Raw genomic sequence first — 18,931 nt, forward strand, 5'->3', positions numbered from 1 at the left:
CAGCCATAGTTGTGGCTCGCCTTCGATATTGTCGTTGATGTCCCTTTCGCTACTACCCTTGTGGGCCAAACAGTCTCGATTGATTGCAATGTCTGTCAGTGCACAGCATGTCTCGCCGCACACAGAACTGGTTTCGCACTTTAAGAATAGCAAATTTATCAAACGTTCCGATCACGTCGATATTTTAGACTGAGCTTTCAGAGCTGACAAGACCCTCGCTTCACTTTCCAATCTTGCACTGTGAGCGGTTATGTTATAACATAAGTGACCTATACTTGGGGTTCGTACAGGTCCTTGGAAAACCTTGCAAACCTTGAAATTGAAAATTGAGGTTTCGAGGGGCTTGAAAGCTCGGAATTTTTTCTTTCTGCTTGAAAACCCTTGATTTCTTTGAGCAACAAAGAGGAGACCCGATTACGTGACCAGGTTTTCGTGGCTTTTGTCAGTGTGGCCCTGTACACTCCTCATCTAAACCATGCTTTTTAAAGCCAGCTTGGGGGCGCAGTAGTGCTGCTTTATACAGCTTTTACAATTTAAACTGAGCTTGGGAGCACAGGCGTGCTGCTTTATACAATGGCTTGTACGGAACAAAATCCGTGCATTGGACGAGGCGGAAATAAGCATAGGTCTTTTTCCAATTTTCTCTTTCCACTGAGTCGTCCACTTTCTTTCCTTCGCCACACACGGTTTTGTACAGAAAACCGTGCCGCTGCTTGAAACGGTGAACCCACCCGCCAAAGTTCTCAATTCCAAGCGAAAGGGCGACGTCGTCGGCTTTCTCCCGGAGCAGTTTTCCGTCTATGCTTACTCCAGCCGCAGTTATTTCCTTGAACCACATCAGGAGAATGTCTTCGAGCTTGACATGCTGGGCTGTTTTAGACTGCTTGACGTTCACGCTGAAGTGCTGCACGTTTTTCAAAATCGTGTCCCGTTGCCCAACAATGGTGCACAACGTCGACGGCGGCAGGCCAAGCTTTTTTGCCAAGTCGCTGCGCTTCCTTTTCGGTTCACTGTCGACTCTATACAAAATCTCCAGCTTCTCCTTGAAGGAAAGGCCTTTCCTTTTGCGCGACATAGCTGACAGCCTGGTTGATTTCGTTGGGAGAAGTCCGTTTGCAGAGAAAACCTCGAACACATGTCTCAGCAACAGAACATCCACCGGTCCGTGAGCATACATGGCAACGGCGAGGAGCGGGTCCCCGCATTCCGGAGGCTCGGCCCCACACCCCAGCAAGACCAATGAGACGCCAGCAACTGAGTGACGTCGAGCCGCCCAAGGCCATCAAGGCGTTCTTTCCCCGGCGGCTTGGCCGCGCTGCCAAGCGCGCTCGCACCACAACAGCCCGCCCGTTCCCGGAGAAAGAGCGACAAAGAGGAAGGAGGGGCGGCCCGTACCACCCCGTACGGCGCTGTCGCTTGCTCCCCGAGCCGGCCGAGCCTCACTCAGAAGTCAGCTCCTCGCCGGGTCATTCGTATCATCCGCTCAGCTACGCAGGTCCATTCGTAACAGCCGAAATTTTGCCCATTGGAATCGATGCAATTTTGCCAGGACTTCTCAGAAATTCGTATCATCCCGAAATTCGTATCACCCAGAATCGTATCATCGAGATTCCACTGTATTAAAGGGGACCTGAAAGGCGTTTTGAGCACACTAAATGAACTAGCGCAATCATTAGATGGGGTCGTCAACGTCATCTGTGCCAAGTATTACTCTTTTACGCGCAGCGGAAAGCTCACACTTTTGTTGCAAAGTTTGTCACTTTTTTCTCACCCTTCCCTTCGTGTTTTTGGACGCCGCCATCTTCACATGTCTACGTCATCGATTCCCAGATGTTCGTCATGAGCTAGACATCCTGCTATTGGGCGACCTTTTCACGCACTTCCGCCAAAGAGATGAGTCGTCTGCTCAGCGTCGGCTCGCCAGCTGATCTGCCAGCGTAGTGCCGGGGTGCTTGGACATTTTACGACAAACGAAACAAGTGTAAACAAATGCTTAACCGTTTGTATTGAATGCAACACGGCCATAACACGACATGCATATTCTCTTACCTGAGTACGTTCCATAAAGAAAGTGTTGAAGCCCCGTGGCACTTCTTTCGTGCAATCGCAGAGAACGCCCTGAGCCGAATTCCCATGTTTGACGCACACACTTTTATCCAACTTCAAAACAATCCAGAGATGCGTTTCGAACGAACACAATGTCACAACATGCGTTGCAAGTCTGAACCGCGATTTACAGACGATGGGTTGCCTCCTCCTGCCCGCCGTAAATTCGGCTCTCGCCTCGCGCGCGGTTTGCGGGGACGAACAGCAAGTCACTTAACTCTGGCGCACAAGCCGAGATGGCTTTTAGCCACGCACACTGCACATACCCCATGCAAGGTTGAGTTGTACGTCGCTCGAGAAAGATAATCCAGACCATGGGAAGCACTATCCACCCGCAGAAGCACAGCACCGCATTTCATCGCGAAACAAAGGTGTCCACAACACACACACCATCGCCTCCTGTAATGCCAAACGCATCTCACACTTCCCAGTGGGAGTGAGTGGTACGCCTGCAGTGCCCACATGTCGCGAGGTGGGGCCCCGAGCTGAACCGGGATCACAGAACCGTAACTGACTTCTAGAGCGGTTTGTGCCTTGTTGCCAAGGCAACCGATGTTTGCCTTGTTGCCAAGGCAACCGATGTTTGAGATTGTCAAAGAAATGGCGCTCGCTCCAGCGCTAGAAAGCTCAGAGCCGCGGCGGAGCATGTTTTGCCAACGTTGCCGCTCTCCACCACGCGTCTCCCCAAGCTGAACTGGTCACATGATTGAAGCGTTTTGTGCACGGGTTCTGTATCGGTTTAAAATGTCTTTTTCACATGCCGCCGGCAGGAATTACCACCGCCGCAAAATAAGACCCGGCACCAGCGGGGCCACATCTGATACAGCGCTTTTTGGATAAACAGTGTGCGGTGCATCAAAGAGAACGAGCGCACGATCCTCCCCGTGCGGCTGCGAGTTCGCTGCCGATAAAAAGTCACGCGCCGCCGATAGCAACTGCAGCGACGTACACCGCGAAAGGGCAAAGGCCAGGCCGCCGCACACATGCGGCCAGATTTTTCGTTCACTTTTCCAGCATTGAGCAGAGTGTGGGATTCATGGTGTCAACAAAGCTGGCCCGGCTGGCCCATAGCAGACGACAGTCTGAGCAGCGCAATAGCGGAAGTACGTCACCACTGCTGAGCGCAGCATCATGGGAGGGAAGGCTCGCCGCCGTCAACAGCGGAGAGCAAGTTGAAAGGAGGAGGAAACGCGGCGCAACGATAATGCGCGGTTTTTGATTTACGTGTTCTCAGCTAATACTCATCGCTTTAACAAAATTCTTGCGGAAGGAGATTGCTAATAGTACATTGCTTTATTTGGTTACATGTACATCCATGCATCATCGGAAGGTATTTCAGGACCCCTTTAAGTTATGCTCATTGCTATCCGAGACTGTGTATTGCATTTGCAGAGCTCGAAAAAGTTCAAAATGGCATGGCTTTTGTAAAGCTCCCTCAGTATTACTGTGGGTGGGGGTAAACTTGTCCACTTCCAAAGGGTGGAGCAGTTCCAAAGAGACTTTTCTTGGGGTCATTTTTTGAAACCTAAAGAAGTAAACATTTAGCGTGTGAAAATAGTAGTGAAACATTAGTACACGTACTCCCCTGCATCCTTGACAATGCCATGAAAGTCCTTGAATATCCTTGAATTCTTGTTCCTGAATCCTGTAAGAACCCTGTATATTGTACTTGAAAAATATTTGAAAATTTTCAGTGCTACTTCATTTATGAAGCTGAGTTGAATAGTGAAGCTGAGGAGCTTCACTATTCAACTCATTATTCAAGCTATTAAGCTGAGTTGAATAGTGTGTCATTTGCTTTGATACTTAAAATTTTCGAATATTTGCACCTTTTGTGTATTTACAGATACCTAGTTGAACCCAACACCCGTTTGTATGATGGATATGCTCCTTCATGGTGCGAGTTCCAAAACATGTGCAGAGGATATTGTCATAAACATAATCTACAGTGGGTGTTAATTTTTCACCAAGTTTTGGGAATCAGTAATGGGGCATAAGTGCGGCAACCCTCATGAAAACAGGACAGTATATAAAGGCCTTCTTGTGCAACATAAAGAACTTTATACATTAAATTCTCTAATTGGCATTCTTCATCGGATTGTTATAAGTGGCTTACTTGATTTGATGAATTCTGTTCGGTAAGACTGTGAGACAATAGACTGGCAGCCGAGGTCTATGCATGTATGAGCTATCGCTGTGCGTTTTGTAAGATGTCCTTCATTCGTGTAATTTTCAGATGAAATGTTTGGAAGAACAGGGGATGTGGAAAAATCAATGTTTGGCACCCTGTTCCCATTTTGTTCCAGAAAATGCAGCCAAACCACTCGTCACGCTCTGGGACTCGCACGCCCCCCACTGGTGAAGGCGCTGCTCATTCCTTGTCTGTGCCTGAAGCTGCTGGGCGGCTGTGTACGCCCAATTGGAGGGGCCATCGTGCCACCACCTATGACCGCGGCCACCAGCGAGGTTCCGGCCACGCTGCTGGCCCCGATCGTGGTGCCAACCCCGAAGACAATGCGGTGCTGCCGTTTGGGAGCTACGGCCGGGGCTTGCTGGACAGCCGGTGCCGTCCCGTCATGCCTCCACTGGGGATGAGGGGAGTGCTGACGAGGGCGATGGGACCCCCTGTTTTTGGTGCTGCTCCCATCAGGGGGTAAGTGGGGCAGTGGTTCCACTCATTGTTAGGTATTGGGCTGTGGTCGTGGCACAAACTGACATTTTCGCGGTTTGGTGAGGTTGCACAAGTATTGGCCATCTAACCGGTTCTTTCAGGCTTCCGATGCCTGTTCTGGGGCCAACAGGCGTCACTACCTGTGCAATTGTACAATCTCTGCCAGAAGTCACATCTGCTGCACCAACTGTGGTGACCATGGGCGTGTGCTCATGAACACATTCAGTGCACAAGCTCTTTATGAAGCCGCGATTCCTGGCACTGTGGCCCACCGGCGGGTCACCTGCCGTGTTTCCTTGCATGTGGCGTGAGCCACCAGTGGATTATGCTCTATCCATCAGCCATTTCAGGCTGCTGATGGGTGGCAGGAGTGGCATTGAGGCTCATGCATTGTGCAAGTGATTTGAAGCTTCTGTGTCGTTTCAAAGCTGCATCTCATAATGGCAACTCCTGATGGCTGCTACGGGGAACTAAAAAATGACGGGCAGGCATACCCCCCAAAGATCTGTCCAAAAATCTGTGCACGAAACATTCTTGTTCAGCAATTCCTCCCTAATCTGTAGTGGGCAAAGCGCTGTTTTCTTCGCTTTTTTCCATCTGCCTCAAACGTGGTTGGCCCCTTTTCTTTGTAAGCTTTTCTTGTACGTGTGTGCGTGGACAAACTCACCCGGAGCTGTTGGAAAAGCTCATTAAGAGAAGGTGCAGTGCCAGGAAGCAGTATCCGCTCTCCAACAGCAAACTGAGAATGTGCCCTTTTGTTTCCATTGCCCAAGGCACCTGTTGAGACTGGCAGGCCGGCAGCACCGAGGGGCTGGATACAAGAGGTGCGCATGCGCAGATTGCTGCTGGAAAAAAGGTCCATTACCAGCGACTTAGCAGGGGCTGGTCTTGAGGACTCAAAATTTGTCAAAAAATCAATTTTCTGTATTAATTTTATTTGAAGTCTTTAGGTTCCAAAGAATGTACCTGCAAAATATTATAGCTGTACCATAAGTATTTCCAAAGCTGTCGCCATTGGAAGTTGGCTAAATGGCCATTTTCCCCTGTGTTTCCAAACTTCGTGCGTTGCTGTCTCAAAACCAATTTTTTTCCCACGTGGTTAACTGTCGGGTACAATATCTTGGGATGTACTGGTCAGATTTGTATCATTTTTGCTGCATTTGAAACCTTAAAAACTGCACAGTGCAATAAAATCATAAAAATATAGAATTTCTGTATGCTAGCACAATTTTTTATGCATTCCCTTTTACATAAGCATTGATAATTGATCATCCGGCATTTATTAAGCGTACAGCAATTGCAGAAACAATGATAAAATTACTGCTGTTGTATAGTTGCACTCCCTGGTCTTTCTACAGCACAAAGAAAGAAAAAGTATTCAATTTTATTGTAAGTAGGTAATTAAAAAATTGGGGGATCGCATGTACATACCACCGCTACCGAAAAACATGCACCCCGTACATAACCAAGAGCAGCGACAGGCCAGGGCCAAAGCCCTACACAAAAAATATGAAAAATCGGAGGACATGGTGTACGTAGACGCCGCTGATTACATTGCTCGCGACGCCATTGCCCTCGCAGTGGTCAATTTCCGTGGGGATTCAATTGCCTCATGCTCGGTCTGCACGACGGACACAGAGGTGGGTGAAGAGGCGGCCATCGCCCTGGGGATGACAGCTTCTCCAAAAATTAAATTCATTGTTAGTCACTCTAAGTCGGCTACTTTAAATTATTCGAGAGGGCGAATTTCACCCGAGGCGTCCCAAATCCTAAAATCTCGATCCCATGACGAGCGGAACGGGAAGATATACTTGATATGGGCACCGGCCCACTTTGGCCTGGCCGGAAACGAGTGTGCGCACGATGCGGCTCGAGGCTTTACCGACCGAGCTGGCGTCGACACTTCTGACCCGGACGCTCACTCGCTTCGCTGGACGGGAAGAGACAGGCTTGTGTCTTACAGGGAGCTGACTACTCATTACCGGCTTGAACGAGCCCGCTACCCCCCCGCTCATCCATCCCTCAGTAAAAGGCAATCTGTGGTTTGGCGGCTTCTTCAGACGAACTCGTACCCGGACCCCGTCGAGTATAGTCATTGTTATCCTGGACAGTTTTCAGATAAATGTCGGAGATGCAAGGAACGGGCCGATCTTGCACATATATTATGGGCATGTCCTCAGGCGACTGCTCAGCTCAGACCCGGCGAATCAAGTCTGGGCCGTCCAGTTGGACGAAGACGCTGCTAGGACCCAAGGGCTCCTGGCCGACGCCTAGGGTCGAGGTCTAGGTCTCCTCCACAAACTGGACAAATAAAAGTTATTTCTCTCTCTCAAATGGAATGACATAACATGTTGCACAACTCTGCACTTACACCACATAGATGAAAACTGACTACATATTTGTTCTCAGCATGTTAAAATACACCTAATGTGCAAATCTCAAGCACATTTGTTCTAAAATAACAAAAATGTCTTCAAGACCAGTGTCCCCTTTAACTCTTTCGTTTCGGCGGAAAAACGGCCGATTTTAGGTGCTTCCACAAAAACGGTTTTTTTCTCTTGAGCTACTGGACACACGTAGCCTTGCTATGCATGAAATTGTAGCTTATAGATTGCTCTTCTAAACACAAAGCAGCAGTTTTGTTAAAGGTACAATTACTTACAGTTTATTCATCAAGTAATCAGAAAAAAGCCCACAAGAAAAGTATACGAAAAACACAAATCGGCACTTTTACCGATACTAAAAATTATTTCAGCTATTTTAAGATATACAAATTGTTCCTACGTTCCTTGGCTATGATTCAATATATAAATCAACAGTGTACACCAAGTTTTGGATTTTTGAGGGCCCGTCAACCTAGCGCAACTGACGGCTGTGCCACGCCGCGAGGGCACTCAAGGGTGAGTGAGTCTCTGTAAAATGTGCATGCAAGTACCGTACTTACCCGATTCTAACGCGCACTTTTTGTCCGGAAAAATAGGTCAAAAAATTGCATGCGCGTTAGAATCAGATACGAAACCGAAACAGCGGAAATTTCTTCCCACCCATCGCCATCACCATGTCAAGATGGCGCTAAAGCTTTTAGCAACGATTTTTCGGACGCAGGAAGCATAGGCGCCTAGGCTTTTCTATCGGCGTTCACACAAATCGTCAAATCGTTCCACTTGCGTGCTTGATAACAGCAATGGCAGCAGCGGCTCTCACGCGTTCAAAACGAGCGGTCGGCTGAAGCGTGCGCCTCTGGAGAAGCTCGCGGGATGGGCGTGTGAGGCGTGGGCCGCGATCCCATCGACCATGGTTGAACGTTAGTTCAGAAGTGTGGCATCGCGCACGTGCCTGACGGCACCGAGGACGAGATGTGGTAAGCGCAGAGCGACGAGGAGAGAGATGAGTGAGATTACTTCGGGAAATAAATCACCCGTTTCTCTCGCATTCGTTTTTCTTGCTCACACAGTTCCATGTGCGTTACAATCGGAGGTGCAAGTTTTTTCGGTTTTTCGTCAGGAAAATCGGGTGCGCGTTAGAATCGGGGGGCCCGTTAGAATCGGGTAATTACGGTATACTCTTTTGTGTCCTCGCAAAAAATCCTTATCAGTTCGGTGGTAAAAAACAAGAAAAAAAATCGAGCGCTCTCGACAAGCGTCGCACCTGAACGCTGCAGCGCTAATCTGACACAAGCGCCAGGTTATCTTGAAGGTGATAGCGCGATATGGCGTGGTGCATTTGGCAAAATACCCTGGCCGTACGTTGTCGAGACCTGAAACACAAAATCAAAACCACAGTCGTCAGATAAGAAGCACGTTTTGTTTATAAATACACCGCGGAGTTACAACGAAATTACCTGCCAGCGCTTGTTGAAGTGCGAGGCACCTGAACCGGAGCTTCGTTGTCCTAACAAAAAATCTGAAGATCCCACATCATTGCTTGACCCCTCACTGCTGCTGGAATCAGAAAAATCGACAGCAGGAGCTGCCGAAGTGCTTGCTACAGCAGTCCGACTGTGCGGAGCGTGGCGCGAACCCAACGCCATTTTTCCTCCTCCTGCCCTCCCCCTTCGATTCAAATTTCTCTTGCTATGCCGCCACCACACGAGACACATAAATAAACAAAACCGAAATTGAAAGAGAAGTTGCCAATGAACACACCAGACGGCGATAGTTGTGTTTGGAGCGCGGGTTTCAGATTTTGCGGGAGATTTAAAATCATCGGACGCCGGCTTCCGATTGCCTATGTCACCGTCGTGAAAGAGTTAAGCCATGCATCGCCAGACGGGCTGCATAGTCTCAAGTTTTCAATTCAGGTTGCAATGGTTATTGCATTGTTATTGCAAAAGCACTATCAGCTTACCCCTGCTTGTTTAACAGTAAATTCGGGAAGCCTGTTTAATGAAGCCTATTTTGTATCTTTAGTTCAAACTCGCTTGCACAAATTTTGATGCAGAGCAGATGGAACCCGGACGTGTGATGCCCGTGAGGGCTTGTGTCACTTTTTCAGGTATGACGTCATCAAACAATACCCGCTGTTCGACATAGGGCATTGCTTGGCACGTTGTAAGGCTAACCGGGGTTTGACTGTATTTGGTACAATTGAACCCCACTGCAACGAACTCCGCTTCAACGAATTTCACTGTTGGTCAGCTAGCCATAGAAGTCAATGCAACAAAGTCCTCGCCACAACCAACCATTTTTCAGGCTTGTTTTGCTTCAACGAAACTTTTAGTCAGTGGAGCTGGGCTTGAAAATTTATTTAACGATGAAAGAAGTATCATGCCAGCCATCTGTAAAATTTTATACATCCACAATGCTTAGTTTCACTGAAAACATGCGCCCACACCACCACCCAGATGCCATTGTTTGGGGGGGATAATGATGTGGCTGGTAGACCCTCCACGAGGTGCAGGCCCGGTTTTCAAAGCTGAAGCTACAGCCAATCCGTATCCACGTATCCGTATCACGGGAATGTGCACTGCTGGCGCTGCACCGGGATGTATGTGTTGCAAGCAGCTATCATTGCAGTTTTTCTACCATTCTTCAAAGTCAAAAGCGAAAGTAATGTCTTCCTGTTTAGACTTGAACCTATATCATCCTAAAGGCAAGCGCCTGCTTTCCTTTCGAGCTGCTCCAGTGCCCAAGTGAGAGGGACTTCCTACAACCGAGCTGCCATCCGCTGTTAATCACCTCAGAAGATGTGCCTTGTTGCACTGCAGTAGGTTTTGTGACTGCGCTCTTTATTTTGGGGTAAAAAGACAAACAGTTTGATAACCACTGGTACATTTGTTGTCCAGATAACCACAACATAATTACTCATCACTACTTCTAAATATTTCATTATGCAGCCGGGTGCGCGATGCAGATAATACACGTGGACATTTTTTTTCCCCTTTTGTGGTGTGTTGGGGCAGATTTTGACACAATGAAATTCCACTTCAACGAAATTTTTGCACGTCCCGTCACTTTTGTTGTAGCAGGATTTGACTGTGTACAACTACGGTAGGTGTATGTCTAGGGATGTATCTAGTCAGATGCTACTCAAGGATAAGGGCACTTTGGAGTATGGCAGTTTTTATACCATTTTCTTTCGTTTTCTTTTTGTTCTTTGCTTGCTCTTGTAACTACTTTAACCCTTTGAGGGTCGAATTTTTTCGCCAAATGCGACCCACCCGGGTCGATTTTTATTATTGCTGATTTAAATTATTCGGATGAATCTATTTCAAGAAAAATTATCGTAATTTTTTAGGGGGGCCATAAAGTGACAAAAAAATCCTTTGTGTTGTTATATACATGTGGTTTATTCATGAGTAACACAAAAATTCTAAATAAAAACTAGAGTAACAAGCCGGCACCTTTTGAGTGAATCAAAATAAGAGACATCAGTTTCGCGGGCGCAAAAAGCGGGAAGTGCCCGGAGGACGATACCGAAACCAGCTGCTGCGCCCGCACACGCGGCCGGGTGCGCGAACGATGGACGGCACATCGCTCCTATAAAATAATAAAAAAAAAAAACGAGAAAAGAGCCTCATCAGTTTCGCAGGCACCCTTGGTCTGTGGCAGGCGCAAGAAGCGAAAGGCGCCCAGGTGCCCGTGCCCGGTGGGCGATACCCAGCGTGCCCCCTCGTTACCGGATGCGCAAGCAATAGCCGGCGACTCGCTGAAGTAAATCATAAAAAAAAAAAGAAGAGCCATCGGCGCAAGAAAATAGTTTGACGTATTTCTGCAGTGTGGCAGCACATGCCAAGCAAAAGAAGTTGGCGAAAAAGGCGCGCTTTTTAAATATACAAGCGATGACGTACATATACGTTATTAACCATTTTGAAGGTGTTTGCAGAGGACGTATATGTACGCCTGTGACCCTGAAAGGGTTAATATATGAAAGGGGCCATGCTGACAAAATACAAGTTTGTTTTGTTCGAAAGATTTTGTGTTTTGTAGTGCCCCCAGCACTTGTCCAGAAGCAAATGCTTTATTCACTGAGAAATTAATCAATTTAAGTTGAAATTTTGATTCTCCCGCGAAATCGTGTTTTCATGTCTGCAATGACATCTGAAGAGCAGGTTTTCAAGCTAAACCAAGTGTACTTCGGAGCCTTGTTCACTGTTAGTCAACCTAGATGGCACCACCATACCATGGAGGGCCGTTTTCTGCCTTTGCTTTGTTATTGACCGTATTTCTACCTGGCTTGTTTTTGTTGAGGTGGAAAATAATTGTTTCGTGAAACACGGGAGTTTGCTCGACAAATATGGTTACGTAAGGCACCGTTGCTTACGCCAATTGGCCAGTGTCGTTTGATACAACCCCAAAGCGCGGACTGCTGTGCAGCTATAACAAGCATAGTGCACGCAGTACCAACAGCAGCACACACTGGTGCCTTTATGTTTACGTGTACTTTCATAACTTGCATTGTTTACCCCACCGTTCTTAGTGCTATAAAATGAATATGCATTACATTTAAGCGAAAATAGCTCGTTCTGCAAGCTTATAAGCCTTGCCTAACTTGCGTGCTTTCTGGCCTTGGCCAATCACACAGCTGTGCATATTACGTCATAGGTGCGGGGAATGAACGTGTGTCGCATGGCCATTTTTTTTCTTCCTAATCATGTAGGTTATTTAGTGTAGTTTATGTTAAAAGTTGTGTTAGCAATCTTTTGAATGAACCAAACTTTTTTTTTGTCTGCATGGCCCCTTTAAAGTCCTACTAGTGGGGCTACTGCCATGAAATTGCAATGACCAATGTAGGAAATGGCGCTGTTCCCTCCTCTCTGCCTCCCCCCGCACCGCCGCCGCCGCCACCTTGTTTCCGCCATCGTTGGCAAGGGCCAAAAATGTTTTAGTATTATATATTTTTATGCTTGGTTTTCATCTTTTTTTTTTATTTTTCTGCACTGAACTTATTGTGGTGCTCCTTTCTTTATCCCAAGTCCACGGCACACTAGGACAATGCAGTTGTCTATTTATGCTTGCAATTGTACATTTGTTGCATTGTAAGTGAAGGTTGAATATAGTATTTGCGACTAGGTAGCTTCTCAAACACTAGCTTGACAGAACTATTCAGGTTGCCTCCATTTTATGCCTCATGCTCTGAACACAGTAGGGGTTCTTTTTTTTTCATAGCAGGGTCCCAGTGATAGGCCGAGATTCCTAATGCACTTTTTTGAGGTTCAGTTATCTGGTGTAGTATCGTGCATACATGCTGTGACTGCCAAAAAATGTGTGTGGGGTACTTTTGGTTACTGCATAACCATAGTTGATGTTACACGATTATTTGCTTTGCTGAATTGTGTGCATGAGCAAAGCTGTTTTGACTGCGGAAACTGGCACCCAAAGCTCCCACATTTTTCAGCTGAGTATGATCACGACACCGTAATTTTTAATTGGCTGAAGCAGGGAAGTGACTGAGTTATTTTTGCAAGGTCCAGGGCATTTATGTCACTCACATTAATTATTGGGCATAAATAGGCAAGTTTGTTTATTTGAACCATGGTTAGTAGAACTGCATTTTAGCACTGAAACAGAGCCAACAATTTAAAATGACCCAGGTTGCAATAGACATGGCTATACCTGCCTGTGCTGAATCGCCCTTGTACATTAGATGCTACTTTAGGGGAAAACCCCAAGGTAGAGTAAATTTCTGCAGGGGGAAATTTACATTTCAAGTAGATATCAAATTTTCCCCCGCAGCATGGACGCTGCACGGCTTTCAACAAAGCCTCTGTATGTGACATGGTCAAGCAGTTAAGAAGGAAAGCCTGGGGTAAACTGAAGCAAGATTTTTGAGCCTACCAATCTAAGAAATGTCTCTGCAGAGTGCGCATACCTTGCTTCGGTGCCCAATACTGAATACAGTCTAATCCCGCTACAACGAAATTGACGGCATGTGCAAAAAAATTCGTTGCAGCGAAAATTCGTTGAGGCGAAATCTGCCCCAACACAGCACGGAAGGGCAAGAAAAATAGCACGGTATATTTCCGCATTATTGGCAGCATAATACAATGTTTAGAAAAAAGAGTGACGCGCAGTAACGTCGTGTTTAGTCAGACAACAAACATACCAATGGTTATCTGTTTTTTTACCAGCACGCATCTGTTTTTTTACCAGATACTGAGAAGGGGAGAGGTGAAGAAATGAAGAAATGCAGGCGCAGAGCGTATTGCTGAGGACAAGGCGTTTTTACCGAGCTGATTACTTGCAGGTAGCTGCTACGCTGTTGGAAGCCCCCCTCTTGCTTGTGGCAGGAACTGCGCCGTTGTCTTAATTATCCCCTGACTAGGCACGGCAGCAACTGACGACCTTGGCAAACAAGCCGCGCACTCTTGCATTTATCGTGACCACCAGCTCGTGACTAAGATAGGATGACGCGGGTTCAAGACTAAACACGAAAACGTTATTTTTGCTCTTGACTTTGAAGAATTGTAGCAGGAAAACTGCAAGGGCAGCTGCTTACAACATATGCATGACGGCGCTGCGCCAGCAGCCATGCCAGCAGCAGAGCGCATTCGCGCGATTTCAACTGGATACGGATTGGCTATAGCTCCGGCTTGGCGAACCTGGCTTTCGCCTCGTGTAAAGACGGCCCGCCGCATCGTTATCACCATCACACAATGGCGTCCACCTATGTGGGTTTTTTTTTTTTTTTTTTTGGTTGTTTTTGGTGGCAGTGTGGGCGCACCGCGCATGTTTTCAATGAAACTGAGTGTCCTGAATGTATAAAATGTTACAAATAGCTGGCGCTATGCTTATTTTATTGTAAAATAATTGTTCAAACCCAGCCCAAATCATCAAAAATTTCGTTGAAGCGAAAGCAAGCCAGACAAATGGTTTGTTGTGGCGAGGACTTTGTTGCATTGACTTCTATGGCTAGCTGACGGGGACTTCGAAATATTTCGTTGAAGCGGACTTCGTTGTAGCGGGATTAGGCTGTACCCACACAGCACAGAATTTGTCATAATTGTTTCACGACTTCTTTAGCGAAAGCACCCGAGGTTTGTTTTTTCGGACTCCTGCAGTGGCATGCCTACAGCCTTAATTGGTTGATGAGTGGTTAGTCACTTTGAATTAACATTGGTTATGTAGTTGAACCCGTTCTTCCCCCGCTCCTTGTCACTGTGTTTGCATGTTGGCACTGTGTTGGCCTATGGGTGAGTGGTGACCTGTGCAGGAGCTGACACGCATTCTTCTGACTGCGCTGCAGGCCTCGTGCGAACCTGGTTCGAGATGAGCCAGCTCCTAGCGCTCCGGGAGAGATGCTGGTGGCGCGCATGGCTCTGGAGCAGGGGGCCCAAAGCCTTCTGGGCCCAGGCCCGGTTCCGCCGGAAGCCTCTGTGGCGTACATTCAGCTGAGGGACGAACGGAACCGGCTGCGAGCTCAGCTGGACACCATGGAGGCTCGCATCAAGGTCGGCTGCAACGCATTTGCTCTCGTAGCCCCAAGACGTGTATGTCGGGATGAAGGTTGTGTAGACAGACAGGCGGACAAAAAATTTTTTCCCTGTGGCCTCGAAGCTTCCTCATTCGAAGGAGCTTTTGCTCACCTTATTGATGAAGGTGGCCAGGGCTTGGAGAGAAGTGGAGAAATTTGGAATTTGTCTCCCCTTGCTGGTGCGGTTAGGGTGTTTGTTCGTGTTTGATGTATTGCTTTTTGTTTGGCTCTGGGGAGGCGCTTGTGAGGTCTTGTTAGTTTATGAGCTGCGTCGGAGCCGGGATGACTAACATGGATAGGCAACCTGTGGTAGGGGGGCGTTATCACATATTCTGCCCTCGGTGCGTCCACATGGCCATCTGTCACCTATACCTACAAAAAGAAAAAAAATTAATTCACTTCTGATAAATTCGGTTTGGTGGGGGGGAAAAAAGCATTGGTCGCCACCTCACCCTGGGAAAGTGGATGTCTAGCAAAGCTGTCGTAGAGCACTTCAAATGGTGATGGAGGAGCGTATGAAATGTTTCTCGCCGCCTCAGCGTGCTTGGCTAGTGTCCCTAGATAAGAGTGCTGGCACTCTTTTCTCCTATTCCGTGTTGCCGCCATGATCATTTTTCAGATCGCATTATGTGACATTTGTTTACGCTTGGACGGTTCATGGGTACCGCCATTTTTATGCGTTTTAGTCGGTCAACTCTGGTAGTCTTAGCTTGTCCTCCCTGCTCTGCGGCGGCACGCGACTGATGTCGTTCCGAATGCGAATCACAGATAACGCGTGTAACCGCATTTTAGCAGCAGAAGTGTGTCCAAAGATGCCGTTTTGCTGCATCTTCGGTAGTGTTTTTAATAAATGACCCAGTCGAAGTTCACGGCGAGGCCGTAGATGCGACAATCTCGCAACACTGATGAACGCCAAAATGTCCGCTGTCGCAGACATGCGTGCCTCAGTGGGTACTCTAATACCTTATTTACTGACACTACGCTCAGTTTTTCTGGAGGCAAATGCTGGGCCTTGCCTTTCCTGTCACATGCGCTTGGCATCCTGGGCAAGAACTGCTCTATTTAGGGACACCAGTCCTCCTAGCCCACGAATTTGAGGCTCCCATCGAGCCGACAAAGGTAAAACTAGATACAACGCAACCCCACGGCAGTGATTGAACACCCGCTTTCCTCACCCGCACAATCCCAGTTTCTTCCTCTCCCTCTCTCTGCTCATCAGTCTTTCAAAGCCGTGTTGTCACTCCATTCCTTTTTCTCGCCTGCTTTCCGTATCCGCCTGGTACTATCGTTCGTTTTGCTTGGCCTTGGCAGTTTTACACTCTCGCCTTTTCCCCTCTAAATTTGCTTGGCTCCGTGGCCTTCCCAGCTTTCTTGCTCACGCGAGGCACGGGGCTGGCAGGCTATAAATAGGGCCCGAAAACATAGGGGTCGCGTGGCGCATGGCACATGAATCAGGGGCTTGCGCAGACGCCATAGAGAGGAGGGGGGCACAAAATGGGCGTTTTCTTTTTATAAACTTGGGATTTTAGCTGTTTGCGAATTACATGAGAACGCACTAAGTATAACAGTTTAAATAAGTTCTGAGCCCACCTATTGCGCGAGACTGTCTGCTGGGCCTGCAACTATCGCCCACGGCGAGAAATGTTCCGTTTGCCCGCTCAAGCCACAAAGACCCAGACTCTGGTACCTGTCCTTACGGTTGCGGGAAAAATGGCTCCCTGGCGACTGGGCCTGACTGAATCTAAGCAGAGAGTAGGCCCATTGGACCACAGACGTCCATCGAACATCCGTTGGACATCCGGTGTCGGGACATATGGATGTCCGTCAGACAACCGCAGAAGGTTGGCGGACGTTTTACAGACGTCCGTGGGATGGTCCGTTGCAAAGGAATTGCTCATCCTACGAACGTCCGACAGACGCCCGAGCCGTACATTCAGACATCCAGCGGATATTCATAATTGGACATTTCCAGACAGAAATGTTCAGGGGACGTTCAGGGGACGTCCAGGGGATAACAAAATTCGGATTTTGGATGCCCGCCGGACGTCCAATTCTAATCCTAAATTTTTCTAATCAGGGAGAACCTGTACTTGCTGTAAACCTCAGTGCTCTTTTGATAACACACTTTGAAGCACTAGTCCAGCTTTAATACTTCATACAAAATCCCCTTCTGTAGCTTGTTTTGGCACTACCCTAATTATAAATGCTGGCACCATGCACTCTGTGGACAGACGACTCCACACCCTATTTATATTTTTCTTGCCATGAGTGCGAACATTGATGTTACAGAAGCATAAGCTGTGGCCCACTTACCTTGTGAAACTTGTTTACATTTACAGCTGCAGCAAAATGACGTTTGTCTTAAATACCCAAAACACGCGACATAGGTGACACCCATCACCTATGTCCCGTGTGAGAATTTCACAGCCTACCCCATCTGCTCCCATCAAGCATGTTGGCACTGACTTGTCTGGCCTTAGCTTTGCTTGATATCTTTTAGACCGGTTGGATGGAAGTTGTTCTTGCGTTTACCGTCTACACTGGTCAACTGGTTTGCTTCGCCCACTGTTTGGTGTTATGTGCAGGTTCTGGAGCACGAAGCGGCTGTTGCAAGGGAGGCTGCTCAGTCCAGTGGTTCTTTCCCGAATGTGAGTACAGTCTAGTGCACTTATAACAATATCCAAGTGCCAAGGAAATCCCATCGCTATGACCTATAATTGTTATAAGCGGGTTGCGAAATAAAAAGACAAAACAGGGCTTAAAGTTTATTTGCATGCAAGCAAGGTCGTACTACAACTTATTTGCAGAAAAGAGGCCATGGTCGATCAGCGTTGTTTTCTGCACGCAAAGCTGGTGCACACCTTTTTGAAGAGCATCTATGAGTGCTTCACGTAGCTGAGCAGAGGTTCTTGGCAGGAACGAAGACCCTGAGGGACTGTCGTGCCTTGGGCCTCCTGCGAAGATGCTATCCGAGTAGGCTGCGCAACCACGTCAGTTGTCACTAGCACCGCTGTCCGCAACACGTATCCGCGCAACGATCGCCTCTTCAGAGAGGCACTCGGACGTTTCCAAAACATTGGCCCTGACGTCCCTTCCGTGGAAAAACGGAGACAGTTGAAGCAGCACCCAGTCAAATTCAAAATGGCGCGCACATGACACATGTGAACGCGCAAGTGAGCGAGCGGGCGCACGGACAAGGCCAATGCGGCAGCAGCGGGAGGGAGTTCGGAAGGAAAACTTCTCTCCTCCGCCACTTCCTCATAAGTGGCGCAGTCGACTCGTTTTCTGGGGGCTGGATGGGATGCCAGACACATGGCGGTGGGTGCCGTCGGCGCGGAGAGCGGGCGCCAACTTTCATTTTCGGTGCACGCTGTAACCGGATTCAGTCGTTATACAGTCTAATCTCGTTATAACAAAGTAGTATTAAGGGTTTCAACAGTAGAGGTAAAAATTGGCTATAACAAATAATCTCCCTCGTGAAAAAATACTTGATACAAAAATGCATTTTTTTAGGCTTCGAACCCACTATAAACAAGTAAGCCTTACCTTTCTCCTTGTTGCATTTTCAGCTCAATGAAGCAGAACATGAATATGTGAAATTACAACAGAACATAGTTCACTTGACAAAACAGGTTGAGGTCTGCGTCCTTACTTATTTACTTATTTGATAAAGGATGTTATCTTCGTCTGGTGGCTACTCACAGCACTGAGCGGGATGAAGTTTCCACAGTGTCCACGAGCAAAAGGGCCTTTATACTTCTGCAGTTTCGGAAGACGGGGTTTTTTTTCCGTGTAGCTTTTAAGACTCTTGGTCAAATATTTCTTTGTTATATCCAATATTGCACGCTGCTCTCATGGTTTGTTTCATAAAAAAGAATAAGTGTCATTGATATAAAGCATGACCAACCAAAGTTTGTATTTACTTCGCTATAGCCAATAGTTCGCTATATCAGTATTCACTATAACGAGGTTCAATTGTATCTGATATCTTGGCACTGGAGCATTGTAATAAGTGGTCTATTTTACGATAGAACGCATACAAAAGTGGACAGTGCTATAGTTCATTGTTATATCCAATATATTGTTACAAACGATATCGTTATAAGTGGACTCAACTGTAATATTTTTGTCATGGTGACTTGCTAGTTCCAACTTATTTTGGAGCATAAATGTAGTGAGTAGTGTGAGATTGTCTTCTGTTTCCCTCCAGCCTTGCAGAAACCTCTCACATGTTCAGTTCAG

At 47.4% G+C, this 18,931-nt stretch overlaps 1 protein-coding gene across 7 annotated transcripts in view; it reads left to right on the forward strand.

The window, feature by feature from the left end:
- LOC144149426 (serine/threonine-protein kinase 31-like) overlaps nt 1-18,931 on the forward strand; it is a 149,087-nt gene that overhangs the window by 45,783 nt on the left and 84,373 nt on the right. For all 7 annotated transcript variants that reach the window (XM_077681034.1, XM_077681026.1, XM_077681002.1 and 4 more), the window contains 3 exons: nt 4,413-4,759; nt 14,462-14,666; nt 17,275-17,337. In XM_077681034.1, the coding sequence (XP_077537160.1) occupies nt 4,413-4,759; nt 14,462-14,666; nt 17,275-17,337 (615 nt within the window). The remainder of the gene's footprint in view (nt 1-4,412; nt 4,760-14,461; nt 14,667-17,274; nt 17,338-18,931) is intronic.

Source organism: Haemaphysalis longicornis, unplaced genomic scaffold (assembly GCF_048455015.1).
Source record: "Haemaphysalis longicornis isolate Haplotype H1 unplaced genomic scaffold, Haemaphysalis longicornis Haplotype H1 scaffold_1, whole genome shotgun sequence".
NCBI classification, from domain to species: domain Eukaryota; kingdom Metazoa; phylum Arthropoda; class Arachnida; order Ixodida; family Ixodidae; genus Haemaphysalis; species Haemaphysalis longicornis.